The sequence below is a fragment of the Pseudorasbora parva genome, chromosome 21 (assembly GCF_024679245.1).
Source record: "Pseudorasbora parva isolate DD20220531a chromosome 21, ASM2467924v1, whole genome shotgun sequence".
NCBI lineage: Eukaryota > Metazoa > Chordata > Actinopteri > Cypriniformes > Gobionidae > Pseudorasbora > Pseudorasbora parva.
The window spans coordinates 8,826,611-8,849,464 of NC_090192.1; the positions used below are offsets into that span (position 1 = coordinate 8,826,611).

The window sequence follows — 22,854 nt, forward strand, 5'->3', positions numbered from 1 at the left end:
TAGTTACACTATACACAAACAACAAAAAGCAGCTAGCTACATTTAAGCTATGAGAGATGTAGCATTTCGTCATGCTATACAGCTACTTATCAGATAAGTATTTTACTAAAAAGTGCGCAATTTAAAAATAGCTGAAGTTACATTAATAGCGTCACTACTTTAAGTTATTTAATTCTCAACACTGCTAGCTGATGTGACAAAGCATTTGTTTCAGTGGTATAAAATGGGATAGCAAAGATGCTATAAAAAATTACTTTCTAAAGAGCAGTTAACCATGGTGTTTTGGACTATCTTTGCAGATGTGGTGTTCAGGTTGGATGATGGCACCATTAATGCCCACAAACCACTGCTGATCTCAAGCTGTGACTGGATGGCTGCCTTATTTGGGGGCTCTTTCATGGAGAGTGCAAATGACGAGGTGAGTGTGAAAACAATGTTTAATGAGCTCCAGTTAGGGCACTGACAAGTTTACAGAACATCTTTATTTCGTCCTCAGGCTTTTTGTCTGCCGGTTCTTAAAAAGATGGTACAAGGTCACACTGCTCAGACATACAGTATACATGCTCTTATATACCCAAATAGATGTGCACTGACACATTTTACAGACATTTGCCTGCCAACAAATTGCATCAAATTCTTGAATAACTAAAATTGTCTGGTCGCTGGCGTCTCTTAGTGATGTTCTGAATATCTATTTTTGTGGTGATGAATGATCTGTCAGCTCTTTTGAGCTTTGGAGTGCATGTTGTTTGTCTTACAAGACATTCACAATATAGCAGTGTTATTACATTTTGAAAAATGTCATTCATTTGCATTTTGTTTTGCATTGATTTTCAATTGAATTGTGTCTGTAGTAATTTTTTGTTCCATTTTTCTATTGCTAAAATTATAAAACTGCTTTTATCTGCAATTTTCTCTATTGAGTTTTAGAGTTCTTGTCTATATTTTAGTGCACATTTATAGTGCTACTTTAGAATATATTTTACTTATAGTGTTTACGCTGAATTGCATATTTTTGTGTAGTTTTAGTCTTAGTATTTTATTAATGATAATAACCGTATAGTATAGTTAGCATCATAATTAATTATTAATTCTAATTTCCTAGCCATAATTCATAATTAATGAGCTGAGATGCACTATCGATACAGGTACATCCTGCTGTTTGAAGCATTATACTTTTTGCCTTTTCCACGACTGCCACATGCACACTTAATCCTGTTTCCACTGTCCAAATAGGTGCTTTCATCTGTGGCACTGTTCATTAATTTCCTCCTTAAGAGGTGGAATAAAGCCGAGGTGGAATTAAACCGAGTTTCCTCCCCGAGGAGGAAAAGCAGACGTCATTCAGAGACAGCGATCTGTTTTCTTCTCTGCATAATTTTTGCACAAGGGACTTAATGCATGATGGCCAGTCCTTTTTATTTGCCTTAGTGCTCTGACCTTTCATGCCAGAGTAACAATTGGAACAGCTATATTTCAGGCAGCGTCCTACTTACAGGCTTAAGTCTACACTGCTTGCTCAAATCCGAGAGAGCATGTCTTTTTTTCTTGCGCTCTCTTTTGGAGTGGTTAGACTACCCCAGCGAAACAGAAATCTACTGTGCTTGCCCTTGAAGAGTATTATATAATGGGTTACGTAGCAGCATCTATCTGCGTGTTCTGCCCAAATGTGCTTAGTAATGCTGGGCTGCTGGTGAGCCGGCCATCAGTTTTATAGAGATTAAAGACTCAAAAGTCTGGTTTCCAATCAGCTGACCACACACTTTGTTTCTGTTCTGAAATATATATTTTTCATATTTTAATTGCTGGTGCTCTTCAGCATATTTCTTCAATTTTATATTTATAATGCACTTAATTTCTTTTGTGATCCCCATAAATCCTGTGAAAGTCAACATGAAATAAAAAATAAATAAATAAACACATTAACTTATGATACAACAATATAGGAATAATACAACTAATGATAATCATGTATACATAGAATTTATAAAAAAAATAAATAATATATATATATATATATATATATATATATATATATATATATATATATATATATATATATATATATATATATATATGTGTGTGTGTGTGTGTGTGTGTGTGTGTGTGTGTGTGTGTGTGTGTGTCATTATTAATGCTAATGTCTTTATTCTATTGTAGTTTGTTTTATTTGCCATTTCTTTATCACTGTTTATTTTTCTTCATAAGCTTGAGAGTTTTTAGGCTAGTATTATTTTTCTTAATTGATCCTGGACCACATAACCTAATGTATAATATATACATCATCAGAAAACTGAAAAAATAAGCTTTCCATTAAGGTATGGTCTTTTAGGATAGGACTATATTTGGCCGAGATACAACCAAACCGAGATTTGGCCAACATCAACATCAGTTGAGGGCTGCAACAACTTTTAAATGACAATATCCTGGCCGGACTACTGTTGTCAGTGATAGAAGTATTTAAAATTAACATGATTTCTTAATGTCTAGTGACATATCCGGGCCATTTTATGATCAATTGAAATACATTTCTTACATACAGTTCCTTATGATATGAATCAATATCCTAATGATTTTTGACATCAACAATTTTGACCCATACAATGTATTGTTGGCTACTGACACAAATATACCCGTGCAACTTATGACTGGTTTAGTGGTCCAGGGTCAAAAATAAGAGTGAAGATGGTGATAATAATTATGACATTTTAGTGGTATCAAATGTTGATCTCACAAAAACCTTATTTAAAACAATATATCGTTATCGTGATATAAAATTTTGTTCATATCATCTATCCCCACCAAGGGACCTAAAAACGTGCTTCATCTGGTAACTCCATCTAAATTAACTGCTTTTATTGAGGTCAAAATATTATGTAGGCTGAATAAATTACCCTTCAAAATTAGGTTTGATTGAGCAGAAATAAATTTGAGGTAACAACTGCCTTTTATTTTTTACTTGCTCCACCTTTTAACTGAATTTCCTATTTGCTATATGTCACAAGTCCTTTTATTTTTTAGCATCTCCAAACACCAGTCATATAGCCTGACAAGCCAGACCCACATCATTATGTTTGGTCTGGAAACTCACCATAGACAGGGCTCAATCCGAGGGGCGGGATAAACGGTTGTCTTTCAAACTGCCTCTGCACGCGATAGGATAGCGCTACCACCAACCAGAGCAACGAAGGTGAAACAGAGCTTGTTGATAGATTAAACATTTACCGTATCCGGTTGGCTAAACTCCTAACACATCTTCCCTTCTTAAGAATGACTTCAGTGCCGTTCTTTGTTCTTTTCTCAGAGAAAAGCTTAACTCTAAGTCTTCCAGAATCGCAGTCAAAGCTGATTCGAAAGACCGGCGCCGTTCGCCAGTTTCTGTGTTTACTAGAAGCACGCAAACGTAACTCGGCCGTCGTCATTATGGCCCCGCCCGCCGACTCTATACACGATGTGATTGGCCCGTCCAGATTGAGAGGAATACAGCTCAGAAGGGTATTGAGAGTTCCTAGACGACACTTGCAGGCAGATTGAATTTGCTGCCGCTAGGGTGCGTCTAGATTTCTAGGCTACCAGTCATATAAAGATGCCCACACAATTTAATCAGTTCTCGTTGGATAAAATCAAGGCTTGTTCTAAATTTTTTTCCAAAGATTTCCTATTTCACTCAAGAATTGTCACATTTAAGAAGTAAATGGGATGTAAAGCTATTTCACGCCGGCTTAGTGGAACCAAATCGAATTGAAAAAATTGAAAATGACGTATGTTCATATGTGTTGCCAGGTCTCATTTCCCAACACCAGCAGGGTATGCATGCAGGCAGTCCTCGAGTATCTCTACACCAATCAGCTATCGCCCATGGCAGACCTGGACCCAATGGAGCTAATCGCCCTGGCCAACAGACTGTGCCTTCCACGGCTCATCGCCCTGACAGGTGAGCTTTTTGCCAACGCCCCGCCGCACGCTCCAAATGACACACAAAACACCACATGTGTTCCTCAAGCACAGGGCAGAGCCGTTTGACCACCTCAGATCCAAAGCAAACAGGCCTTTCAGCCCTTTCGTTCTGTGTTGCTTAGCAACGAGTGATGTCAAGGTGCCAAATAAAAGAGAATGTCTCTACAGAGCTTTGTGTGGCACACACTACAATCTGTCCGGCAGACGTCATCTAATGACGTGGTGGTGACAGGCTGAAATTTATCTGTGACTCCAGATGTAGCTATTTACCTCAGGTTTTGCGTAGCCTGCACCGCCCTGGGAGAAAACACATTTTCTTTTTTTTGTGCCTCAGATTATTTACAGTCTGCAAGAGTAGCAAAGCATCACATGAAATATTATTTGGTGTAAATAACTCTTCTAGATGATGGGGGAAAGCTTATCTAAATGTGTTTAATAGATATTTTTTCTCCTCAGAGCAATACGCCGTGAGCGAGTTATTAAAAGCATCTAAAGATGGACAGGATATTGACGGAGAGGTAATCACCTATCTGGAGCTTGCTCAGGTAAATCTGTCCTTCATTATTACAATGGATAATTAATACTAGAGAAAAGTGTCGGTAAATGTATAAATGTAAATATTAATGCTGTGGCTCTGAATCACATGGGTTAGTTGTAGTGAATCGCCTCTAAAATTAAACTTGTAAATATATCTACACATGGAATCTTCAAATTAAAATAACATGTTACTATTTCTGAAAATAGACTTATTTTATAACTAGTTTTAAATATTAAATATTCATTTTCAAATCCATTCAGCCGATCTCCGAGTCTGGCGGTAGCACTTTTAGCATAGCTTAGCATACATCATTGAATCTGATTAGACCGTTAGCATCTCACTAGAAAAGTTGTGACTTTTCTAAACCGATATGGTTAGGAACTATACTCTCATTCCTGCGTAATAATCAAGGAACTTTGCTGCTGTCATGGGTGCAGCAGCGCAATGATATTACGCAGCGCCTGAAGATAGGCTTCTGTCAACATAACCAACATGACAACCTGCTTGCACAGAGAGCATGCCTTGTAACCATGGAGACATTTCTGAGACATGATTCAGAAGATATTTACTTTGGTGCAGATCCTTGAGCGTATCTATTTGAATCAGAATACACCGGAGATTAGGTTGTCACGTTAGTTATGTTGACGGAAGGTAGCCTATTTTCAGGTGCTGCGTAATGCCACTGCACTGCTGGTACTGTAGCAAAGTTCCTTGATTATTACATTGGAATGAGTGTATAGTTCCTAGCCATATCAGTCTAGAAAATCACAACTTTTCATTTTCTGTCGGCCTTAGTACACAATGTAACTATAGAAGAGTCAAGTTTTAAATAGGAAATATATCGAAACTCTTTGGTAATTTTTTTGAGCCAAATTTTAAGAGTCTAATCAGATTCAGTGATCTATGCTAAGCTATGCTAAAAGTGCCACCACCAGATCTGGAAATTGGCTGAATGGATTCGAAAACGGTAAAACACAACTGTTGGAAATTTTTCAAAAATAGTGGCATGTTCCTTTAAATTAGAATCAGTATAAAGTAAATATATTTTACGCACATACTAGTAAGGTATGTCAAATATTAATGATAAATATAAATAAATCTATTAAATAGATTTTGCCCCTAGACTAGAGGTTAAAATGAGTACACTGGGGAAAAAAATGGCATTGGATGTAAACAATTTTCTCTCAGAAATTGCTAGTAAATTCACAAATAATTACACAGAAATGGCAAGTAACATATTGGGCCCTATCATACACCCTGTGCAATGTGACGCCAGGCACGATGCAAATGTTTTTTTGCTAGTTTCAGCCCAACGCAGTTATCCTTTTCATGTCCAGCACCACAATGTTTAAATAGAAAATGCATTTGCGTCCATTTGTGCCCCCATGGGCGTGCTGGTCTGCGAACGAGGTGTGTTCAGGTACATTTCTGTAAAGCGAGCTGCTATTTTGAGGCAACTAAAAACGACTGCGCCATTGACCAACTGAAACCTGCTCTAAAGTCAATGCCGCAATATTTTTTGTGTGATTTTTTTTAAAGGTCGCATTGGTAATATGCACCTATAGGCGGGTGCACAACGAGTGTACACTCTTCTTATTACACACACAAGGACGTGCAGCAGCACACAAACATTTTTAAATATTCCTCTCTGAGAAGCGTTCAGTTTTTCTGCTCGCAAATTCCGGCATGTAAATAGTGAATCCGCTATGGTGCAAGCGCAACTGGCTTTTACAGGGAATGGGAGATGAGATTCTGATTGGTTTATTGTACATTGGTTTAAACCCTTTTAGACCACACAGACCATTTTCCCCATCGTTGGATTCGGACACGCCCTAAGTACACCTCGTGCCGTGTGCTTAGTGTAACAAAGTTCTTAATGTGAGGAAGGAAGAGGACACGGGGGTCGGCTGGACGGTTGATGCTCTTTTATTTATCAACTCAATATATCAAAAGCACACTTATGGTGTGGAGATTCTTTCCAACTCCAAACACTCGCGATCACTTCCGGGTCGGCACTTCCGGCTTCCGGTTTCTCAGTCTGTGTTTCAGCATCAACCGTCCGTCTCTCTCTCTTCCTGGTCTCTGGTTCCGCCGAGGTTTTATACCCTCTCCGCGCTCATTACTGGAACAAGAGACAGGTGTTATTAATCTGCGTCCAACCCACTCACTTACCGCTCGTCCCGCGGCTCTCTCTCCCGCTGCAGACCTCGCTGAACCACGCCCCCCTTGCCACATACCCCCACCGCCCGACTCAGGCCGGGGAGCCGTCCGGCCTGCAGCCCCCCCCCCCCCCCCCCCCCCCATTTCTGGAGAGGAAATCGGCCACAGCCATCTGAGCACCCGGCCTGTGGACCACCTTGAATTTAAACGGCTGAAGAGCTAGATACCAACGGGTGATCCGCGCGTTGGTATCCTTCATGCGGTGGAGCCATTGGAGAGGAGCGTGGTCCGAACAGAGTGTGAACTCTCGCCCCAGGAGGTAGTAGCGGAGGGTGAGAACGGCCCACCTGATGGCCAGACACTCCTTCTCTATGGTGCTGTACTTAGCTTCCCTCTTGGAGAGCTTACGGCTAATGTACAGCACCGGCCGCTCTCCCCCCTCCACCTCCTGGGCCAGGACTGCGCCCAGCCCCCTGTCCGACGCGTCAGTCTGCAACAAGAAAGGGAGAGAAAAGTCAGGGGAGTGTAAGAGCGGCCCGCCACATAGAGCAGCCTTCACTCGGGTAAAAGCCTGTTGACACGGCTCCGTCCACTGGACCGTATCTGGTAGCCCCTTTCTAGTAAGGTCAGTCAAAGGGCTGGTGAGGTCCGAATAATTTGGTATGAACCGTCTATAATATCCCGCCAGCCCCAAGAACTGCCTAACCTCCTTTTTGGTCTTGGGTCTCGGACAGGTTGCAATTGCTGCGGTCTTATCAATTTGGGGACGCACTTGTCCATGACCCAAGTGGAAGCCCAGATACCTTACTTCCACCCGCCCAATCGCACACTTCTTTGGGTTGGCCGTGAGCCCCGCTCCCCTCAGCGACCTCAAGACCGCCCTGACATGCTGCATATGCCGCTGCCAATCGTGACTGTAAATCACGATATCATCCAGATAGGCAGCAGCATATGCGGCATGGGGACGCAAAATCCTGTCCATGAGGCGCTGAAAGGTAGCGGGCGCCCCGAACAACCCGAAAGGAAGCGTGACAAATTGGTGCAATCCAAACGGCGTGGTGAAAGCTGTCTTTTCTTTGGACAATGGAGACAAGGGGATCTGCCAATAGCCCTTTGTTAAGTCCAGCGTCGAATAAAATCGAGCCGTGCCCAACCGATCAAGCAACTCGTCAACCCGCGGCATTGGATACGCGTCGAATTTCGACACAGCGTTCACCTTGCGGTAGTCCACACAGAACCTGACCGAGCCGTCTGTTTTGGGAACCAAAACTATCGGGCTCGCCCAGTCACTGTTGGACTCCTCGATTACTCCCATGTCGAGCATTGCGCCTAATTCTTCCTGAACTACCTTTTTCTTGTGTTCAGGCAAGCGATACGGCCGGCTGCGAACTACCACGCCCGGCTCGGTCTCGATATGGTGCTGAATCAAGTCGGTACGTCCCGGTAGGGGCGAGAACACGTCAGCGAACTCCGCCTGCAATTTTGATAAATCAGTGAGTTGTAACGGTGAGAGGTGATCTCCCCCAGGGGCCAGGGCGACTGATTGCGCTTTAATGCTCGCCTCTGGCCCGAGATCATCCTCTCCCCCGATCACCGTTGCCAACAACACTGATTCCACCTCATTCCATTTTTTTAGCAGGTTGAGGTGGTATATTTGACGTGCCCCGTTCCTATCGGATCGTATCACTTCATAATCGAGCTCTCCTACCTGTCGTGCGACCTCAAACGGCCCCTGCCACTTTGACATTAATTTTGAGCTCGACGTAGGGAGTAGAACGAGCACTTTCTCTCCCGGTGTGAATTTGCGTAGTTTTGTACCCCTGTTATATGACCGGCTCTGGCGGTCCTGGGCTTGCAACAAATTCTCCCTCGATAGCCGCCCCAAGGTGTGGAGTTTTGTTCGCAAGTCCAGCACATACTGAATTTCGTTCTTGGCCAAAGAAGGCCCCTCCTCCCAAGTTTCTCGTAGGACGTCCAGCACCCCCCGGGGCTGCCGTCCGTAGAGAAGCTCGAAGGGGGAAAACCCCGTGGAGGCTTGCGGGACCTCCCGCACAGCAAATAAGAGGGGTTCTAACCACCGATCCCAATTTTTGGCGTCTTCCTGTACGAATTTACGGATCATGGATTTAAGAGTGCGATTAAATCGTTCGACCAAGCCGTCTGTTTGTGGGTGATAGACGCTTGTTCGAATGGATTTAATGCCCAATAATCCGTACAATTCGCTTAACGTGCGTGACATAAACGCCGTGCCTTGATCAGTGAGGATTTCCTTCGGAATCCCCACTCGGGAGATTAAACGAAACAGTGCGTCCGCAACACTCTTCGCAGAGATGTTGCGGAGAGCCACTGCTTCCGGATATCGTGTTGCGTAGTCCACGATAACTAGCGCAAAACGATGTCCGCGTGCGGATCGCTCTAATGGCCCGATGAGGTCCATCGCAATTCTCTCGAAGGGGACCTGCATTAATGGAAGGGGGCGCAATGGCGCTTTTGGGGCGGCCAGTGGATTCACCAACTGACATTCAGGACAAGACGCGCACCACCTGCGCACATTGTCATGAATGCCTGGCCAAAAAAATCGGGTCATTAAACGATTCAGCGTGGCCGCCTGTCCCAGGTGGCCCGCCATCGGGTTAGAGTGAGCCGCCTGGAAAAGCATTTCCCGGCGGCTCTTTGGTACTAACAACTGGGTTGTATCTACCTTTGTCTGAGTGTCTTGGGTCACTCGATACAACCGATCTTTTATTATGGCAAAATAAGGATAGGAGACAGGCAAGGCAGGTTGGAGAGACTGTCCGTCGATCGATCGGACCTGCTGGAAAGCGTTCTTAAGGGTGTCGTCCTGGGACTGCTCCAGAGGAAAGTCATCGCGGTCCGAGAGAATTAGTCTCTCAATCCCGCTCGGTTCCTCTGGAGTTGTCTCCGAGGGTCCCGGTTCAGTCTCCCCAAGCTGTACTCGCACCGCCCCCTTCCTTGCCTTTTTCCCCCAAGCGGCATCCGCACACAACGATCCCAATAAAGCCGTAAAGGCGGGCCAATTCGTCCCCAGAATTAGCGGATGCCGGAGGTGTGGACTAACCGCCACCTCTATACTATGCTTTTGCCCCCGAAATTGTATCGTGACTGGGACAACCGGATATTCCACCACATCCCCGTGCACACACCGCACCTTAACCATGCGGCTTGTATCCAATGCCCCAGGCTGCATCAGGCTTTGATGGATCGAGGTTTGGTTACATCCTGAATCCACCAAGGCCTGATATGTACCCCCCTTGATACTTACAGGAATTTGGTACTCTCCTGCTTGATCGGGGGTGGTCCGCTGGACGTCCGGGATCCGGATCATTGTCCCGATGTCCATCCTCGGACATCGGTCCACAAAATGATCCGGATCACCGCACCGCCAGCAGGCCAGCCCAGGCTTACCCGCCACCCCTGCGGCGGGGAGTGGGTTGGACAATGAGCGCGGGGAGGGCGCGGAACCAGAGCCACTATCACCCCCCATCCCCAGCAGCCCCGCCCCCCTGGGCGGAGCCCGCGAACTCCCGAGCGGTCCAGGGCCCATCCCACCCCGGCCTCTGGGGGGAATCCGAGGAGGGCCCGGAGGGCGTGACCTAGGGAGAGGGATAGGAGGAGAGGGAGACACAGAGGGGGGGGAGAGAGAGCGAGAGGTTAAAAGGGGTGCGCCGACCCCCGGGCACGCCACCAGGTGGTCCTCCGCCAGGTGGATGGCCGTCTCCAGCGACGTGGGCCGGTGGCACTGGACCCACTCGGCAGTTTTCCTTGGGAGCCGAGCGATGAACTGCTCCAGTACCACCAGATCGACGTTGCGGTCCACGTCGCTTCCGCCGGCCAGGAGCCATCTGCGGCATGAGTCCCGGAGCTGTTGGGCCATCGCGAAGGGTCGGCCGGTCTCCCCCCTCTCCAGGGAGCGGAACCTCTGTCGGTGTTGCTCCGGGGAGCGGCCGACCCGCTGGAGGATGGCCTTCTTTAGGTCATCATAGTCCAGGAGGTTCGCCACCGGTAGCTGTTGTGCAGCCGCCTGGGCCTCGCCTGTCAGCAGTGGTATCAGGCGCACCGGCCACTGTGCCCGGGGCCACCCGCAGGCCTCCGCGGCCTTTTGAAAGAGGTCAACGAACGCCTCTGGGTCATCCTGTGGCCCCTTTTTGTGCAGGGCCACGTGGACCGGTGCGCTGGCGAGCCCGGCGGCTTCGGTGCGAGCCTCCCGGTCGATCCAGCTCCGGAACTTCTCGCGGTCCTCTTGCTGGCCTCGGGCAATGGCCTCGAAGCGGCGCTCCTGGTCTGCCCGAAGGTCCAGCATGGCTTGGTGTTGGTCCTGATGGAGGACCGCGAGGGATGTAATAATGTCCGCAAATGGCGAGGCGGAGGGCGTTTGCATGGCGGCGGCGCTGTCCTACTTCCTCCCGGGTTTCGGCACCAATGTAACACAGTTCTTAATGTGAGGAAGGAAGAGGACACGGGGGTCGGCTGGACGGTTGATGCTCTTTTATTTATCAACTCAATATATCAAAAGCACACTTATGGTGTGGAGATTCTTTCCAACTCCAAACACTCGCGATCACTTCCGGGTCGGCACTTCCGGCTTCCGGTTTCTCAGTCTGTGTTTCAGCATCAACCGTCCGTCTCTCTCTCTTCCTGGTCTCTGGTTCCGCCGAGGTTTTATACCCTCTCCGCGCTCATTACTGGAACAAGAGACAGGTGTTATTAATCTGCGTCCAACCCACTCACTTACCGCTCGTCCCGCGGCTCTCTCTCCCGCTGCAGACCTCGCTGAACCACGCCCCCCTTGCCACACTTAGATTGTTATAAAAGGGCCCATTGTGTTAAAATTTATAGTAAGAAAAACTAAAATAGTTTTTTCTTTTAAAATGTACTTTAATAATCTTTGTTTGCAACTCTGTTTTACAACATTTATTGCAATGTAATTCCATCCATCCATCCATCCATCATCTTCCGCTTATCCGGGGCCGGGTCGCGGGGGCAACAGTCTAAGCAGAGACGCCCAGACTTCCTTCTCTCTGGCCACTTCCTCCAGCTCCTCCGGGGGTACCCCGAGGCGTTCCCAGGCCAGCCTGGAGACATAATCCCTCCAGCGTGTCCTGGGTCTTCCCCGGGGCCTCCTCCCGGTGGGATGTGCCCGGAACACCTCCCTGGGAAGGCGTCCAGGAGGCATCCGAAATAGATGCCCGAGCCACCTCAGCTGGCTCCTCTCGATGTGAAGGAGCAACGGCTCTACTCTGAGCTCCTCCCGAGTGACCGAGCTTCTCACCCTATCTCTAAGGGAGCGCCCAGCCACCCTGCGGAGAAAGCTCATTTCAGCCGCCTGTATCCGGGATCTTGTCCTTTCGGTCATGACCCACAGCTCATGACCATAGGTGAGAGTAGGAACGTAGATTGACCGGTAAATCGAGAGCTTTGCCTTACGGCTCAGCTCCCTCTTCACCACAACAGACCGGTACATCGCCCGCATTACTGCAGATGATGCACCGATCCGTCTGTCAATCTCCCGTTCCATCCTTCCCTCACTCGTGAACAAGACCCCAAGATACTTAAACTCCTCCACTTGAGGCAAGAACTCTCCACCAACCTGAAGTGAGCAAGCTACCCTTTTCCGACTGAGAACCATGGCCTCGGACTTGGAGGTGCTGATTCTCATCCCAGCCGCTTCACACTCGGCTGCAAACCGTCCCAGTGCATGTTGAAGGTCCTGGTCTGAGGTTGCCAACATGACAACATCATCTGCAAAGAGCAGCGATGAAATCGCGTGGTCCCCAAACCGGACACTCTCCGGCCCTTGGCTGCGTCTAGAAATTCTGTCCATAAAAATTATGAACAGAACCGGTGACAAAGGGCAGCCCTGCCGGAGACCAACATGCACCGGGAACAAATTTGACCTAATGCCGGCAATGCGAACCAAGCTCCTGCTCTGGTTGTAAAGGGACCGTACTGCCCTAAGCAAGGGGCCCCGGACCCCATACTCCCAGAGCACCCCCCACAGGGTGCCACGGGGAACACAGTCGAATGCCTTCTCCAAATCCACAAAGCACATGTGGACCGGTTGGGCAAACTCCCATGAACCCTCCAGCACCCTGTGAAGGATATAGAGCTGGTCCAGCGTTCCACGCCCGGGACGAAAACCACACTGCTCCTCCTGAATCCGAGGTTCCACTATCGGCCGAATTCTCCTCTCCAGTACCCTGGCATAGACTTTCCCAGGGAGGCTGAGGAGTGTGATCCCCCTGTAGTTGGAACACACTCTCCGGTCCCCCTTCTTGAAAAGAGGGACCACCACCCCGGTCTGCCAGTCCATAGGCACTGTCCCCAACCGCCACGCGATGCTGCAGAGGCGCGTCAGCCAAGACAGCCCCACAACATCCAGAGACTTAAGGTACTCAGGGCGAATCTCATCCACCCCCGGCGCCTTGCCACCGAGGAGCTTATTAACTACCTCGATGACTTCAGCCCGGGTGATGGACGAGTCCCCCTCCGAGCCCTCAGCCTCTGCTTCCTCGAAGGAAGACGTGTCGGTGGGATTGAGGAGATCCTCGAAGTATTCCTTCCACCGTTCAACAATATCCCCAGTTGAGGTTAGCAGCTGCCCATCTCCACTGTAGACAGTGTTGGTAGGGCACTGCTTCCCCCTCCTGAGGCGTCGAACGGTTTGCCAGAATCTCTTCGAGGCCAACCGATAGTCTTTCTCCATGGCCTCACCGAACTCCTCCCAGGCCCGAGTTTTTGCCTCCACAACCGCCCGGGCTGCCGTCCGCTTGGCCTGCCGGTACCTGTCCGCTGCCTCAGGAGCCCCACAAGCCAGCCAGGCCTGATAGGACTCCTTCTTCAGCTTGACGGCATTCCTTACTTCCGGTGTCCACCACCGGGTTCGGGGATTACCGCCTCGACAGGCACCGGAGACCTTACGGCCACAGCTCCGAGCGGCCGCGTCGACAATGGAGGTGGAGAACATGGTCCATTCGGACTCAATATCTCCAGCCTCCCTCGGGATCTGGTCGAAGCTCTGCCGGAGGTGGGAGTTGAAGATCTCTCTGACAGGGGGTTCAGCCAAACGTTCCCAACAGACCCTCACAGTACGTTTGGGTCTGCCGAGTCTGTCCAGCTTCCTCCCCCGCCATCGGATCCAACTCACCACCAGGTAGTGATCGGTTGACAGCTCCGCCCCTCTCTTCACCCGAGTGTCCAAGACATACGGCCGGAGGTCAGATGAGACGACCACAAAGTCGATCATCGACCTTCGGCCTAGGGTGTCCTGGTGCCAAGTGCACTGATGGACACCCTTATGCTTGAACATGGTGTTCGTTATGGACAAGCCATGGTTAGCACAGAAGTCCAATAACAGAACACCGCTCGGGTTCAGATCAGGGGGGCCGTTCCTCCCAATCACGCCCCTCCAGGTGTCTCTGTCACTGCCCACATGGGCGTTGAAGTCCCCCAGTAGGACGATGGAGTCTCCAGTCGGAGCACTTTCTAGCACCCCTCCCAGAGACTCCAAGAGGGCCGGGTACTCTGCACTGCCATTCGGCCCGTAGGCACAAATGACAGTGAGAAACCTATCCCCGACTCGAAGGCGCAGGGAAGCGACCCTCTCGCTCACCGGGGTGAACTCCAACACATGGCGACTGAGCTGGGGGGCTATAAGCAAACCCACTCCAGCCCGCCGCCTCTCACCATGGGCAACTCCAGAGTGGTAGAGAGTCCAGCCTCTCTCGAGAAGTGTGGTTCCAGAGCCTAAGCTGTGCGTGGAGGTGAGCCCGACTATTTCTAGTCGGTATCTTTCGACCTCCCGCACAAGCTCAGGCTCCTTCCCCGCCAACGAGGTGACATTCCACGTCCCTAGAGCCAGTTTCCGTGTCCAGAGATCGGGTCGTCGGGGGCCTCGCCTTCGACTGTCGCCCGATCCACTATGCACCGGCCCCTTATGATCCCTCCTGCAGGTGGTGAGCCCACAGGAGGGCGGCCCCACGTCGCTCTTTCGGGCTGAGCCCGGCCGGGCCCCATGGGGGAAGGCCCGGCCACCAGGCGCTCGCATACGAGCCCCAGCCCCGGGCCTGGCTCCAGGGTGGGGCCCCGGCTGCGCCATGCCGGGCGACGTCTCGGCCCTTGTTTTTACTTTCTTCATAATGGGCTTGTGAACTGCTCTTAGTCTGGCCCGTCACCAAGGACCTGTTTGCCTTGGGAGGCCCTACCAGGGGCATAAAGCCCCGGACAACATAGCTCCTAGGATCATTCAGGTACTCAAACCCCTCCACCACGATAAGGTGACAGTTCAAGGAGGGGTGCAATGTAATTAATGCAATGTAATTATATAGCAATTTATTTGTAATCTGAGCTATGGGACAAGGGACATGTAATTAGCTGTGTATGTTCATGCTAAAAACATTAGCGGAGCCCCAGGAAATACATTTTTTAAATTTTTAATTATTGATGATTTTTTAACGCATTCAACATTACATATCATTTAGAGATTTATCTCAAGATCCATGTGTTATTTTCCCCAGCCCAAGTAAATATAAATGTCACACATTTAAAATGTTCACAAAAACATTTCCTGTAAATGATTGCCAACATTTGTAGCAAATATAGTTTTGATTAAATATTATAATGTAATTTAACAGCATTCAGAAACATAATGCTTTCTGTAAACATCCTGAGTCTCTACAATAAAATCAGCTGTGATTTTATAGGTGTACAATACAGTAGTAAACATGTGTGGTATTCTGTACAACTGTATGTAATTTATCTGATGCTTTTATCAAAAGCTGCAATAAATATACTGCAGTTATAATTGCCTTGGCTTGGAGCAACCATGAGAGTTGTTATAGGTCACTATATAAGCCCACTGTTGGTGGCATTTCATTTTCCTTTTAGCCTACCTTAAATTGTACAATAACCTTCAAAGATTTGACAGTAGCTGCAAGAATTCAAAGTAAAATCCAAAATATCATTTCAGAATTCAAACCTTTGTTTACAGTGATCGTATTTCAATATTTAGACTGAATACCAATGTGACTGTTTATCATACAAACAATGTTAACGTCTTGTTTTTTATTCTCTGTTTTGATGACAGTTCCATAATGCTAATCAACTCGGTGCCTGGTGTTTACACTACATCTGCACCCATTACAACAGGATATGTGCCAATTACCGCAAAGAGATCAAGTCGAAATCACTGGGTAAAAACATTTCCTGAACAATTATGAGACAAACGTCATCATTGGAACTGTATGATTCAAAGCACCTAACATTAAACTTTGCTTTATTACATAGAAGTAGTTATGATGAGTCTTTAAGAGTGTTCTCTTAAAGTGATAGTTCACCCAAAAATCCAAATAATATTTTAAGTCTATATGCTGTTAATTTTTCTTCTTGTGGATCACAAAAGGATAATTTTTTGAGAATTTTTTTCATGCTCTTTTTTCATAGTGTTCATAGTGGCCATGTAGTAGATTTCTAGATTTTGTGTTTTACAGACAGCTGCTCCTTTTTGCTTTTTTACATTTGAGCATTTGAGTAATTTATATTTAATAGTACTGCATTGAAACGTGTTTATGGTAAGGGACGTGAAATTTCACAAACACGCTCAAAGCTGTTGACCAATCACAACAGACTGGTCCAGCCGGCCAATCAGAGTACAATGCGCTTTTTGGAAGGAGGGGCTTCATAGAGTCCGGTATTAAACAGAACATTACAAACAGACTGGGAAGAGAGGTGCTGCAATAATGTAAAAAAAAAAGTTAATTGTGTGCCTCATTCATGAAACACGAGCAAATTTTATTTTATTTTTTGTGTAAATTGTTCATAAAGCTGTTCTGATGTAAATGTTTAGATTCACAAAAAAAAAATCGTATTTTCAAAATCTTAGTAGGTATGTAAGAAATGTACACCTGCTCCCTACACATGTGTAAATGGTGCGTAAAACATTTGAACGTAAAACTGATGACATAGCATTTTGATGCAATGTGTACCATAAAAATAAGTTTTTTTTTTTTTTTTGTTAACTGTTCAACTTTGGGTAATAGGCAACACTCATCTCAGTCACTTTCCACCCACTGTCCAATCACAGTGGAGCAAGGGCAGGACAAATCCTACACGACCAATCATTCTACTCGTACAACAACTGAACAACAATGTGCTGGTTATTGCATTTGTATATTCAGTAATAGTCTTCAAAATGAGATAACACATAGCAACCAAAGTATCTCAGCTGGAAAAACGCTGCCCTTGCGAAGTGCTTTCAAGCGCATTTTTTTAGCTGGCTAAAATATTTATTTATTAAATAAAAATGTATTGTTAGGCATATGGCCAATTAGTCTCTTTGACATTTTTGTGCAATATACTGGAGGCAAACCTGATGAGGAAGTTCAGAAAATTCCACAGCATTCCTGGACATGTCATTTGCATAGTTGTAACTCATGGGCGGGGATTAATGCTAATTATGAATGAGCGTGTTTGCGCGCCCTATTTACAACTGTTTGGAGTTCATTAATATGCACACGTTTAACTACCGAATCTGTGGTATACCTTCGTATACCACAGATTCGGTAGTTAAACGTGTGTATCCAGAGGACAGTTCATTTGTGAATAGTAGTACAGTGAACAGTTTTCGTAAATTTGCTTGTTTATTTACAAAAGTTTCATGAATGAGGCCCTATTCAAATAGACTACAAAAATGTAAGACTGTGTAAAAGGGCACAATAAGTCCCCTTTAAGCAAAAAAATTAAGAATGAACATTTTTAAGTGAACTGTTCCTTTGAGAAGACACATTTCTGTTTCATAAGCTTTATGGTATATCATTCTTGACATCTTTCTGGGCTTGTGTTGTAATGTGAGCAGAAAACCAGGAGTATTTTGAGAAGCACCGCTGGCCTCCGGTCTGGTATCTGAAGGAGGAAGATCACTATCAGCGGGTGAAGAAGGAGAGAGAGAAAGAGGATGTGGTTTTGAATAAACATCACTCGCGGCGGCGCTGGTGTTTCTGGAGCACGTCCCCTGCTGTTGCTTGAGTCTGTACCATTCTAAAGCTTGTTTTATTTTTAAAGCTCTTATTTTCCTTCCTTTCCTATTTTGCTAAGATGAAACAGGCCACGCTAAATAAGCAATCGGTTTAAAGCACAATCTCACTGTCCTATCAATGCTGGCCAACAAATCTGTGGAGGTGATAGAAGCCTATTCCTTATGGTGTAATATTCGTTTTAAGAATCGATTTGATGTGTTGGACATGTTTGTGTCACAGCAGAGATCTGACTGTGTTAGACGCATAAGAATCTTTAAACACTTAAGAGGATTAGGGAATCTGTTTTATCTTGCATTTCCTTTTTTCACTTAGGTGCTATATATTGTATATTTGCATCAACACACTGTTAAATGAAGTCATCTAAGTGGAAAATGCTCATGTATGCCACTAATTCAGAGCACATGCATTGATTTACAAAATTTGCATTGTACGATTCTGCATTCAGGCAGATTTTGGGTAATGTGGGAGGCCTGTGTTTTGGACAACTTATAACCAAAAATGAAGAGCACTTGAGGTTTGGGCTTGCTGAAATATGATTGTAATATAATGGATGTAGTTTGATCATCGTGATTGTAAGAGCTTACAGCATTCAGCCCTATGTAAATAGCAGGGACAGAAACGCAATAGCTGGGTCATTCCTATTATTCCAAATCTCTTTTCAAAAACAAAACAAATTATGTTGTCTGACTATCACCAGACCAAGCTCAATTTAAGATTGAACACTGATCTAGGGAGTCTGATCTGTATTTTCTACTGCACAAGAGGTGTGATAAACGAGCATTATTCAAATGACTCTGTTTGCAATTGGATAGTCCTTCAGCCAATCAGAACACAAGAGGCGTGATCAATGGGCAACGACCCATCACTTCTCTGTCCGTCATTGTGTTAAACCCTCCAATAGCGCGCAAGGTGGATAAGCCAGTCTGTGATTGGTTCCTGCAAAAGTGTAACAGAAGCAGAAGAAATGAATGTACAGGTTTCCAGACTGAGTTGCCGGGCAAAATCAAATCGTCGGAAGATCAGGCTGGGTTTACCCAGTCTACAAATTATGCATTTTTGTAAAAGAATGCGAGTCTTTCTGAAATATGTTCCAGTAAAACTCAGGCACTTACCCGTAAATGTATTAATTATAACTTGATTATTTACAAAGTGTCAAGAAACAGGAAAGAATATTACAAAATGATACGGAGCCCCAAAAGGGTTGTGGTGACAAAAATATAAGATAGGAGGAAAATGTATATTTCAATACTACACTCGCAATACGTTCCTCGAGAAACTTTGATTTTGCGTGCAAACAATGCAAAAATATGTCCAAACTATCAGGATTTTATTGTTAGTCATTGCTTAGTGCGATATTGGCAGTTAGTTACCACAGAAAACAACAATTTATCAAATGCATTGTTAGTCTTTTGTGTGGCTCCCATTCAGTCGGTTCACTCGGTACAACACATGACTATGGGATGTCTCGCTTTTGCTCCATTCGCTGAAGACACATTGGCCTGAAAGGGCCCTGGTTCTTCAGCTTTTCACCATGCTGCTAGAACACCATCACGCCACATTTACAAGAAAAACCTACTGTAGCTTGACTCTTGTTGAAAAAGAGAAGCTAAAAAAGGGCTATTAAACAAAATGTTTATTCATAAGGTGGGTTCTCGCCCCTGCCCTATGACGTGGGTATTTAATGTCAGAAAAGGATACTCACAAGCACTGTCTGGTGTGTTTGGGGATTTTCCACTCTAAGTTGACGGTCTCCAACCCGAGGCATGTGTGAACTGCCTGCAGCTCCGCCGTTCCACACTCGAGCCGTGTGTAGCATTTGTTGAGCGTGTACTCGGTGGGGCAGTGGCCAGAAATGGTCCGCTTCTGTCTTCGGGTGCTGATCCAGATGCGGCTCGAGCCATTTTCGGGAGGGGAGTTGGGGCAATCGTGTGGAAGTCGAGAAGAGTCTGTGAGATCGCGACAGTGTTTCTCTGGCTGCCCCTGCGTTTGATCAGGACTTTGAGTGTCGCGAGGATGACTCGGTCTTGCTTGATGCGGGCAGAGAATTCTCTGCCACATTTTTTAAGTGGGGCAAATCACAGCTCCCCACTCGCCCTCTGAGGCAGCGGGTGAAAGTAAGGTGATGGAAGATCCTTTCATTGATTCATATCGGAGAGCGGCAGGAGAGCTGTCATTGCTGGAGTGGCCTGTCCTTTCCTGCAATACAGAAAAGATTATGCTTCGAATGGTTCTATTTGTCTCCTGTGCAAACCGTGGTAAGAACACACCACTTTACCCGGATTGGTTATCGGAGCTGACAGCTTTGTGGCCGAAGCCCATGCCACCCTATGTCAAGCCCAAAGGTTCTAGGGACAAATTAGTCCACACAGTACGAAAAGTTCATGGCAAGTTGGGTTAGTTTCATGTCCTTGCTGCAGATGGACCTGGCTATCTGCTTGGGGAACTGCTTGGGGGAGGCTGTGTGACGTGTGTTACTGTGTTAGTCAGAACAGGCAACATGGCAGTATATAAAAATGTCATATATAAACAGACAAACACTCTCTTCCCTTTATAAGGAATGTACGTCATGTACACTCTTGTTATGGGGCAACGGACATTTAGCGGCACTCAGGGCATTGCAAGTCACAGGCCATCTGAGTGGTGGAGCAGACCTGGGAGTGGCATCTGCAACACTGGGATTCTTTTTGGTTCTACAAAAAACACACTGCCCGCTGTTTTTCTCAATCACAAGCAGGAATTTCTCACTGGGGGTGGATGCCCTGTTGCATGTACGGCCCAGAACCCATGTTGGAAGATAATTGACGCTTATTTCGGCTCATCATGGGGCATTAATGCATCGTGGCATGCATTTCGGGGCATCATGGGGCATCATGGGGCATGTCCCTTTCCTGTAGCTCAACTAGTAGAGCGTGGCGCTAGCAACGCCAAGGTCATGGGTTCGATTCCCAGGGAAAGCAAGAAATAACAATAATGTAAAAATGTGTGCCTTGAATGCAATGTAAGTCGCTTTGGAAAAAAGCGTCTGCCAAATGCATAAATGTAAATGTAAAATTAATGGTGCTGCGTCAAGCACACACCCACTTGCCGTTTGGTTGCTTTAAAGTGGCACAAAATCAATTGTGCCGGTAGGATGGTGTCTTAAAATGAATCCGCCCTGCTGCTGGTGCTGACATCAGGAAATATGCCTAAAGTTATGTTGGAGGCATATAGTGCATATAGCATATATTCTGCCCGCCCCTCTCTTATGACTCAGAGGAAGACAGGAGACTTTATGCCCTGTGCGAGTCTTATCCAGGTGTGCTGTTCTGATCAGCTTTTTGTATGCTTTGCCAACCTGGTATGCTTTTGTCCAAGTTAACCAATTGAAAGAGAATCTTGTGTTATGCATATCATTTTTCCCAGAAGGAGGGAAACAACGTACAACACATCTGAGCCCTGCATAGTCAGTGGCTCGGTGAAGAGCTGGACCGAACAAAGGGAATGACGCATGTGCCCGAATTTATATGCTTTGGGCAGGTAGTCCCTCCAAAGTTGACATGCACCGTTGGCCTTTCAGGCGTGAATAAAGGTGTCTTTAGCCAATTGGTGCGAGAGTGCGATTTCCCATACTTATGTGTTCCCCACCTTCCAGGAACAATAGTTTTATGCATAACTCTGTTTTTTTTTCTCACCGATGTTACTTCCTGTATGATGATGTCAACGTGAAAGGGAATTCACTAAAGATTAAAGGCCCGTTTACACCAACAACAATAGCTATAATGATAACTGTGTTAGCGTCCACACCAGTGCACAAAAACTGTTTATCTGCTGCTTCACTGCATAATATGAATGGCCCAGCTCCTTCCAGATGGAATAGGTTTTACAGGAGCTACAGTCACATACCAGTTACACATTATTTTTCTACTGTCTATTAGCATAATGCTAATCTTTACTGACAAACTACACATTCACTTATAATTAGAAGGGCTTAGAAACACAGCTTAGTTCAGGGCAAACCATAACTAACAAAAATAAATAGGCCTAATATAACCACTACTCGCATATAATACATTAATTCCACCATTGTCGTGATAGAAGTTACATATGTACTGTAGTGGATTGTAACTTTATTTACACATCAAAGATTGTCATAGTTGTGAAAGCTAAAACAATTTGCTGTGTCCTATAATGAATAATTAATGTATGTAGATGTTTCATGGTAGGGTGTTACGGTCTGTTTTCACAGGTAAAGAATGTACTGCGGCGTTATGTGTTAGTATCTACTAAGACAATGACAGTTTTTGCACGACAAAACACCCGGTCGGTGCCGATGTATCCTAAACGAAACCAGACGAACAATGTAACTGCCTAATAAAGAAAGAACGTTCATACTTGAAAAAAATAAATAATAAAGTTTAGTCATTATAGTGTAGATTGTTCTTTAGTTTACCAAAGCAATATATAGATGATCACATGCATAAGATACCATGATTGTTTGTTTGTTTTTTCAGTGGTATTGGCGGAAATTGTTGTTAACTATTGGTAGCTGCTGAAAACCAAATGGCTGGTTCATTTGGTTCTTGCTGTCTAAATGCCTTTGATCTTGCTGGTCATTATCTTAAATGTTGGTTGTTTGTTTATTTATGTATTTGTTTAATTTATTTTTAAAAAAATAAAATTGAATATTGTTGAATAAATTATTGATTTTACTTGGGATCGAGTAATTGGTTTTTCTAATTCAATAATTTGTTTCTAAATTAATGTGATCTTCCGATGCAAATTGGTTTAAAAACAGTTTCATAATTAAAGGGTTAGTTCACCCAAAAATGAAATTGATGTCATTAATGACTCACAGAACACAGTTTAAGATATTTTATATTTTAGTCCCAGAGCATAATGCGGTCAATGCCCACTTCACTGTCCATGTCCAGAAAGCTAATAAAAACATCATCAAAGTAGTCCATCTGTGACATCAGTTAGTTCATTAGAATCTCTTGAAGCATCGAAAATACATTTTGGTCCAAAAATATCAAAAACTACGATTTTATTCAGCATTGTCTTCTTCTCCATGTGCCTCCAAAAAGAATCAAACATCAGGTTAATGAATCAGTGAATCGATCAAAGATTCGGGTCGCCAATGTCACGTGATTCAGCAGTTTGGCGCTTCAG

The 22,854-nt window shown here is 45.5% G+C and overlaps 1 protein-coding gene across 2 annotated transcripts in view; it reads left to right on the forward strand.

Moving 5' to 3' along the window:
- Positions 1-22,399, forward strand: part of rhobtb1 (Rho related BTB domain containing 1) — a 35,745-nt gene extending 13,346 nt beyond the window's left edge. For both annotated transcript variants that reach the window (XM_067429871.1, XM_067429872.1), the window contains exons 6-10: positions 300-418; positions 3,784-3,934; positions 4,414-4,502; positions 15,759-15,864; positions 17,526-22,399. In XM_067429871.1, coding sequence (XP_067285972.1) covers positions 300-418; positions 3,784-3,934; positions 4,414-4,502; positions 15,759-15,864; positions 17,526-17,695 — 635 coding nt within the window. In that variant the 3' untranslated portion in view covers positions 17,696-22,399. The remainder of the gene's footprint in view (positions 1-299; positions 419-3,783; positions 3,935-4,413; positions 4,503-15,758; positions 15,865-17,525) is intronic.
- Positions 22,400-22,854: the final 455 nt, after the last annotated feature.